Below are 8,282 nucleotides of genomic sequence, written 5' to 3' on the forward strand. Positions count from 1 at the left end.
ACAACTTTTCACTTGAACGGACAGCTCAATTTCTATCTACTGCAGACTCACCTGCTTGCTATTTTAATTTACTTTATTCTAGGTCTACTAAAAATGGGAGGGATTTGTGTAATGACCATTCCCATATGCCTGCCACAGAGAATTAATCATTCCACGATCCTCAATGTGGTCACATGTCCTTTTGAGTGCCCTTCTAACATCAGTTTAAAGGTGAGGACTGGGGGCTCCTGGCTGGCTCAGTCAGAAGAGCACACAGCTCTTAATCTCATGAGGTTGTGAGTTCCAGCCCCACCTTGGGTATAGAGATTACTTAAATAAACTTTCAAAAATAAAATAAAAGTGAGGGTTGAAAGATACATGTTTTTCTCTTGTTTCTTCCTTTGTCTTGTCTCCCAAGCTGGACATTAAACTTCTCAAGACCAGCGCCCAGCCTTTCTTTTCTTCTCTGGGGCTGGCATTCCACCACCCCCGCACCCCTCCGTGAGTGCGGGACCCTCAGAAGGGAGGCAGTAAACCCTTGTCTGAATGCAAGGAGAAAGAAACTAATGGGGTTGGGGAGAGACATCCCTGTGTGGAGATCAGAGCTCCTACTGCAGAGCACATTTTCAGAATCTCTATAGTTTGTATCTGGATGAGATCATGAGAGGTGAACTAAACTTATCGTGGGAATCATTTCACGACACAGATATGCCAAGTCATTCTACTGTACACCTTGAACTCACCCAGCGCTGTATGTCAGTTATATGGCAATAACAGTGAGGAAAAGGAAAGGAATCTCTAGGTCCTTAGACCTTTAGGAAAGCATTTATGTTCACATTTCCTGCTAATAGTTTAGAAGGGGGACAGGGGCGGAGGGTGGTGGCTTCGGGTCCAGGATCAGACTTGAGCAGTGTCAGCCTTCACAGAGCGGATCACAGCACTGGCGGACTGGGGGGAAATCACTCGCGGACGGTAACCATCATTCCACCTGGCCTGAGACTCTCATTCTGCCCCAAGGAAGCCTCGTGGGGCTGCCAAAGTGGAAAGAAATGCAGGCAGATTATGCCTAGAATCCCCCCCACCCCGAGAATGCGAGGAATCACCCCAGACGAAGACCCTTCCCCCCTTCTGCCTGAGGCTGGAACATCTCCTGGGTCTGGAGAGTATTTGGTGGGGAGAGGGGTCCCGCGGAAGTCTACGGGAGTGAGGGGCCCCGGGCAGGTCTGTCTGACCCCCCACACCCGGCCTGAGCCCGGGAGCAGGTCCCTCTCTGGGCCTCCCAGCCTCCTGCTGGGCTGTCGGGCACTCGAGGTCACAGGCGCGCAGGCACAGATGGCCCCACCGCCTCCTGGGGTGAGCCTGCCCGCGCGCGAATCCGAGGGGACAGGAAGGAGCAGTTAAACATACGTAGACAAAATAAACGCGAAGTCCGAGGCTTCGGACTACGAAGCCGAAAGAGGAGTGCCCTTGGGGGTAGAAAGATGGAGAGAGAAGGGAAATTTTAAGCTGGGAAGAAGCGCGCGTGGCCCGACGTCCTACACAGCACAGCCTGGCAGCCGTCCGCCCCCCCCCCCTTTCCAAAGGTCGCCCCCGGCGCTCAGCCCTGCGGAGGAAGTGAGCGCGAGGGCAGAGGCGACTCTGGGGTCTGGGGAATGAAGAGGGAGGTAAGCCCAAGAAGGGAGGCAAGCCCCCGGGGTACTGGGGGAAGGTGAGACCGAGGGCGTCGGCCTCATTGGGGCCAGAAGCGGGCCCCAGAGCCGGATCCCCAGGCCTGTCAAACATCCCACCGCCGTTTCCCCCGGGACGTGCTTGGAGTGGATCGAGAGTTGGAAGGTGGAAAGTTCGGAACGCCGGCCCCGCCCGGAGTGGCCTCACAGCGAACCGGAGGGGAAGACCCGCCCCGCTGCCGGGGGAGGGGCCGAGGGAAGAGGCTGGGTCTTGGGCAGGAGGGGAGGAGCCGGGGCTCGCGGGCTCGCAGCCTTTAGCCCCCGGAGCCCCAGCTACCCCGAGTCCAAACTTCAGACTACTGCAGAGACCCAGGCCGCGGCGGGCGGAGCGCTGTCCCACCTCCGGCGTGCGCGGCCCAGGCCAGCGTCACCCGCCAAGCTTGACCTTGGGTCGGGACCAAGCGGGTGGGACGGCGGCACCCGGGAGGCACCGACTTAGGGTCTCTTCTCTGGGTCTCCAAAGCGGGCGGCGCTGCGAGAGCGCGGGCCGCGCCCTCCGGCCTCCTGGCGCTCCCCATGCACCTGCCGGCCTGCGCCCCCGCCATGGCCGACGGCAGCTTCTCGCTTGCCGGCCACCTGCTCCGCAGCCCGGGAGGAAGCACCTCCCGGCTGCACAGCATCGAGGCTATCCTGGGATTTACCAAGGACGACGCGATCCTCGGTTCCTTCTCTGCGGAGCCGGGCGCCCGGGGCGCCAAGGAGCGGGATAGGAGGCCGGGCGCGCGGGCCGCCTGCCCCAAAGCGCCCGGGGGAAGCGGCGAGCCCTCCCCGCAGCCTGCCCCCGCGCCTGCTCCAGAGTACGAAGGTGAGTGTGCACCCCTAGTTGCTGCAGGGCCCTGAGGGGTGCCCAAACGTAGGAGCTCTGCAAGACGAATAAGCCCGTGCCTTGACTGTTATTAAGGCATCTGGGCGCGGAGTTTGAGTTAGTGTGCAGAGCAGGAGACTCCAATTTGTGTTCAGAGAAACCTTAGGGGCCCCTACGGCCTTACCCCGACCTCCTGGCCCAGCGCCCAGGAGCAGCCCGCGTCCAGCTGCCGGCGCCCAAGGGTAAGCGGAGTGGGCCCAGAGATAGCTCCCGGAGTGTCTCTGACCGTCTGGGGCCTCTTCGTCCCAGCCCCTCGACCTTACTGCCCCAAGGAGCCTGGAGAAGCACGGCCGAGCCCCGGGCTGCCCGTGGGTCCCGCCACCGGGGACGCGAAGCTGTCGGAGGAGGAGCAGCCCAAGAAGAAACACCGGCGGAACCGCACGACCTTCACCACGTATCAGTTGCACGAGCTGGAACGCGCGTTCGAGAAGTCTCACTACCCCGACGTGTACAGCCGCGAGGAGCTGGCCGGCAAGGTCAACCTACCCGAAGTCCGCGTCCAGGTAAAGCGCCCAGATCGGTCCCCGGGAGGGCCCCAGGCCCAGCCTGCAGCCAGTGCTCCGCCGAATCCCCGGGCGTCCACGCATTTACTGTGACACTGTTCCCATTGGTCTTCCTCGACTGGGCTCGCCCAGAGCCTCAGACGAGCGTCGCCGATCTTGCGGGTGTCCCACCACCGCCCTTTGGACAGTCTGCTCCATTTTGTAGTAGGATCTCTCCTTTGGGGGGGGGTGTCTCCCTCTTTGAACCTAAAGAGAGCACGAGGGCATGGCTGTCGAGATGAAGGGCGACAGCTCATTACACGCCCTGCCAAGGACTGGGGAGAGAGGCGGTGAGTGGAGAGGGGATGTAGGCAGCCTCCCGGATTGGGACCCCAAATGCCACCCTAGTCACTAACTACACTCACCCTGTCCAGATATGAAAACCCAGTCTTTTGCAAGGGCTCTGGCGCCTGCAGTTGAAAGTTTTGGTGGATTTGTTTAAGAAACTGACTTTTGCTTCTTTGGTGCACATCCATCCAAACTTCTCACTACTGCAGAGAGGACTTGACTTTTCTTTTCTTTCCTTTCCTTCCTTCCTTCTTCCTTCCTTCCTTCCTTTCTTCTTCTTTTTTTTTTTTTTTGTAAGAGGGTTTTCGCTTTAATTAAAGCTGAATTATCTTTAATCCCTGATCATTAAAATATTTGAAAGCCTTAAATATTTGCTAGTCATCTGTGAAAAATCTGGGAGGATTTCCAAATTAGGAGAGTTTACAGAGGCCTGAAAGGGAGTCATTGGGAACAAATTTCACTGCCTCTGAAAGGCAATGGAACTAAGGTGGGATTTTTGTGTGTGTCTAATGAATTAGATTTCCAGGAAGTGAAGATATTCCGATGTTTGGGAGCTTTTAGCCTTACCTTAAAGCTAAAAGAGGACAAACTTTTGCCTTTTGTCTCTTCTGTTTATTATATTAGGAGTTTAAAGTAATGAGTGAATGTCATGGTTTTAAAAAAAATAATTCCCTAATGTAACTCAGGATTAACTTGCAAGGACAGTTCAGTTTCTCTTCATTTGGAGCAGTAGAACTGCAATGGTTTCACTGAAGGTGTGGACATTTTAGCACCTGCTTTTTTCAGGGAGAGGCTGGGGTAGGGGGAAGAAAGGGACAGGGGTGAAGGATGAAGGAAAAGAGACAAAACCTCCCAGTGCCCCTACAGACCACAGACACAGCCAGCACGAGGCTACCTTCAAACTGGATGCCACCTCTGTCCTACCTTCCTTCCTCCCTCTTTATTTGTTCACAGATTTTGGCTCCTCCTCTAAGTTGTCAGCTTCTTGAGAACAGTGTCTGTGACTTCTCTGTGACCACAGGGCCAGCACAGTGCCCAGCATATGGCGGTTCTTAACACATGGCTATGATGTAATCAGACGGAGGGGGCGGTCTACCATGGGCCTCCAGCTGTGTGGAGGGGAACGGTACAGCCTTCTAAGAGCTGACTGTCCCAGTCTTCAGCTTTCTGCCTTTGAATACTGGGTGGAAGACTGTAGCCAATATTTTGGGGGCCAGAGTGGGACATGCAGGGAATTGGAGGAAGCAGTGGGATGGGAGCCCTCCCCAAGCTGTTGTTTCTCTTTTCTCTTTTATCACCAAATAACTAATGTTTCTGGGGAAATTAGGGCCTCTGGTATGGAGATGAATCTTTTGTGGGAAGGGGACAAAGGTACTTAACTTTTTTGTCCTTTCTCCCCCGCCCCCCAAATCCTAGCCTTACATATACACTTGCCCTGCCCTGCCCAGGTGGTGAGTGGCTGTTCTCTCCGTGCTTCTTAGAGGTCCCCTCCCCCACTGACTCAAAACTGCCTTCTCCCTTCTAAGGTCTCAGCCATTCCTCTATTTCTTTCCATTAATATAACACTGAAGCCACCAGTTTGGCCAAAGTTCTTTCTAGCCCAGTTCTCTCTGTTATGTTTCCAGGGGTAGTAACTTGGTAGTCAAACCTTAATTACACCTTTTCTTGTGCTTTTACCAAATAAGTAATGGACGTTTTATCATTAAGAGATCAGACTTTGAGGGGCACCTGGGTGGCTCAGTGGGTTAAGCCTCTGCCTTTGGCTCAGGTCATGATCTCAGGGTCTGGGATCGAGCCCTGCATCGGGCTCTCTGCTCAGTGGGGAGACTGCCCCCCCCCCCGCCTGACTCTCTGCCAACTTGTGATCCCTCTCAAATAAATTTAAAAAAATTCTTTTTAAATTTTTAAAAAAGAGAGAGATCAGACTTCACTCTTGGTGCAGACTTTCTATATGTAAAGAAAAAAAAAGCAAAAAGAAAAATTTAATTCATTGAACTCATCTTAGAGTAATGTCATAATCGACCCCAAAAAGTCAACATAAATATAATAAACTTGAACTATTGTAATCATTGAAAACCATTTTTAAGAAATATCAGAAATACTAAAGGGATAGCAATTAAAGAAGAATCGATATCTTATTAAAGCAGCAACTTAAAAAAGCTTGGGATAAAATAAACCCACTTTTTTCCTACTAGTTATAACCAGTAATTCCTGGAAATAGCTGTATTATAATATCCTGTGCTGCTAGTTAAGGTACTTAGAGTATTTGCTTATACCTATGTTTATAATCGAGACAAAATGTGGGTAAAGCTCAGGGAGTCCAGAGGCCTGGGTGGGTCAGGGTGCTTAAGCACTCACTGCCTTTGGCTCAAGTCAGGATCCCAATGTCCTTGGATGGAGCCCCCTGTCGGGCTCCCTGCTCAGCCTGGAGTCTGCTTCTCCCTCTCCCTCTGCCCGCCGCTCTCCCTGCTTGTGCTCTCTATGAAATAAATAATATTTTTATTTGTTAAAGATTATTTATTTATTTGATAGAGCAAGAGCGAGAGCACAAGGGGGAGCAGCAGAGGGAGAGGGAGAAGTAGGCTCCCCCATGAGCAGGCTCCCCCATGAGCAAGGAACCTAATGCGGGACTAGATCCCAGCACCCTGGGATCATGACCTGAGCCGAAAGCAGACGTTTAACCCACTGAGCCACCCAGGCGCCCCATAAAGTATTTTTAAACATTTTAAAAAGAAAAGCACAAGAGAGTCTGAGCCAAACTCCCAGCCCTGAGCGCAGGGCCATACAGGGAGGAAGAAACGTCTAAACGGAAGTGCCCGGAGGAGCTGCCAAGCAGCAGGTCCCCGAAATTTGGTGAGATCTGCTTTCCAAAATCCTAGGTCCCATCCCCAAGGTTAACCTCCCTATTTTTCTGAGCACCCACTCCGTGTCGGGAGTCGGAAACAGACACAGCCACAGCTATGGGTGAGGTAACCAGGGACAGGGGTGGGACAAGGATAAGACAGAGACTCAGAGCAAACGGGAGGAGGGGAGAGGCAACAAGGAGAAAACGGGGTGGAAAAGGAAAGAGAGCGTCGGGGTGGGGAGGTGGCGCGATAGATTCCAGCCCCAGTTTTCTCTGGGGTGACAGAGTCGTCCCCGGCCGGGCTGCCCGGGGGGGAGCAGGGCGGGGGCGCGGCCCGAGCCTCCGCCGCAGCCGACGGCCGCTGTGCTGCCCTCCGCAGGTGTGGTTCCAGAACCGACGGGCCAAGTGGCGGCGGCAGGAGAAGCTCGAAGTGTCGTCCATGAAGCTGCAAGACTCGCCCCTCCTCTCCTTCAGCCGCTCCCCGCCGTCGGCAGCTCTGGCGCCCCTCGGGGCGAGCCCGGGCGGGGGCGGCGGGCCGGCGGGGGGCGCCCTGCCGCTCGAGTCGTGGCTGGGGTCGCCGCTGCCCGGCGGGGGCGCCACCGCGCTGCAGAGCCTGCCCGGCTTCGGGCCCCCCGCGCAGAGCCTGCCCGCCAGCTACACGCCGCCGCCGCCGCCGCCGCCCTTCCTGAACTCCCCGCCGCTGGGCCCCGGCCTGCAGCCCCTCGGGCCGCCGCCGCCCGCCTACCCGTGCGTGCCCGGCTTCGGGGACAAGTTCCCGCTGGACGAGGCGGACCCGCGCAACAGCAGCATCGCGGCTCTGCGCCTCAAGGCCAAGGAGCACATCCAGGCCATCGGGAAGCCGTGGCAGGCCCTCTAGGGGCACCCGACACCGGATCGGGCCGGACGACGGTCCTGGGAACCGACCCCGACCTGCAGGCGCGCGCCCTTTCCCCGTGCGTTCCCCACACCGCCAGCCTCCCGAGCCGCCCGAAGCTGCGGCCAGGCCTGGGTCTCGGACGCGCGTCTGCTCCTGGCTCGCCGGGGAGGACTGACCTTGCGGCCCGCCGAGGCCCTCTGGCCACCACCCCTCCACCCCCACGGACCCTCGGCCCTGCTGCTGGAGCGGGAGAGGCGGCCCGGCCCCTCGGGGTTCAGGGGACCCAACGCGCCTGACCTCGGCCGCTCCCGGACGGCGTGGCTACCCCGGAAAACGACAACTGGGAGGAAGGGGAGGCCGAGGAGTATAGTTTGAGGGACTGTTTGTATGCGTAGTTTGAAGTGTTGGGGAAGAGAATTAAAGACTGCCTTGTTTTTGTTTGACTCCGGTGAAGGGCGCCCAGGACTGCGGTGGCGGGAAGGAAGGCGGATGGGGGTACCCGAGGGGCTGCGGTGACGGATGGGGTGGGTCAGGGGAAGCAGATGACCGCGCAGGACCTGGGGCCCCCTCTTGCGTATCCTCCTGGGTGGGGGGAGCTTTGCTGCTGCGCCCTCCACCCGAGCGCTCCTCCCCTGGCGCGTGCGGGAGCAGCGAACGTGTGGGGTTCGGGGTGTTTGGAGCCTAAGGCTCAGCTGCCTGAGCGTTCCCCGGCCTTCTACACCCCAATAGCCAAGCTGCGGCTGCTGCTTAGAAGGATCGACCCCAACAGAAAACGTCCATCCCACCTTCCCCAGAGGGAGAGCTGAAAGTCCTGAACGCCTGGGGGCCCCGCCTCCCTGTTTGCTGCCCACCACTGCCCAAGGGTCCTCTCGGATCACTGTCCAGGTTGCGGGCTCGGTGCCAGCCCCTGCTACCAAGGACTGGTGACATTAGTCCTCCAAAGACTCGGGCAGAGCGACTTTTCCTCTTCTGATCCCCACGCCTCTCTCCCGCTTCCCCAACTTGCTCCTTAACCCCCCAACCCCGCGGTTCTGTTCAATGCCCGTTAGATTAGCTGCCGTGCTCGCGGACAGTGTCCTGGAGCGCTCTGCGTCGCGACCCCGGCGGGCACATCCTTGCGGGCGCGTCCTGGACAATACGGGCTATTCTTTGGCGCCGG

General features: G+C 57.0%; 1 protein-coding gene across 1 annotated transcript; it reads left to right on the forward strand.

Annotated features, from left to right (window-relative positions):
• Positions 1-2,222: 2,222 nt before the first annotated feature.
• On the forward strand, positions 2,223-7,123 carry LOC111154208 (retina and anterior neural fold homeobox). The gene is made up of 3 exons (XM_022513658.1): positions 2,223-2,511; positions 2,821-3,074; positions 6,626-7,123. The coding sequence occupies exons 1-3, from the start codon at positions 2,223-2,225 to the stop codon at positions 7,121-7,123; spliced, it is 1,041 nt and encodes a 346-aa protein (XP_022369366.1).
• The last annotated feature ends 1,159 nt before the right edge of the window (positions 7,124-8,282 follow it).

The sequence above is a fragment of the Enhydra lutris genome, unplaced genomic scaffold (assembly GCF_002288905.1).
Source record: "Enhydra lutris kenyoni isolate GAN:26980312 unplaced genomic scaffold, ASM228890v2 scaffoldscaffold36, whole genome shotgun sequence".
Lineage (NCBI taxonomy): Eukaryota > Metazoa > Chordata > Mammalia > Carnivora > Mustelidae > Enhydra > Enhydra lutris.

Coding starts and splice junctions, on each gene's coding strand:
- LOC111154208 (XM_022513658.1), top strand. CDS start 2,223: ATGCACCTGCCGGCCTGCGCCCCCGCCATGGCCGACGGCAGCTTCTCG. Junction 2,512..2,820: donor GCCTGCTCCAGAGTACGAAG/GTGAGTGTGCAC, acceptor TCTTCGTCCCAG/CCCCTCGACCTTACTGCCCC. Junction 3,075..6,625: donor TACCCGAAGTCCGCGTCCAG/GTAAAGCGCCCA, acceptor TGCCCTCCGCAG/GTGTGGTTCCAGAACCGACG.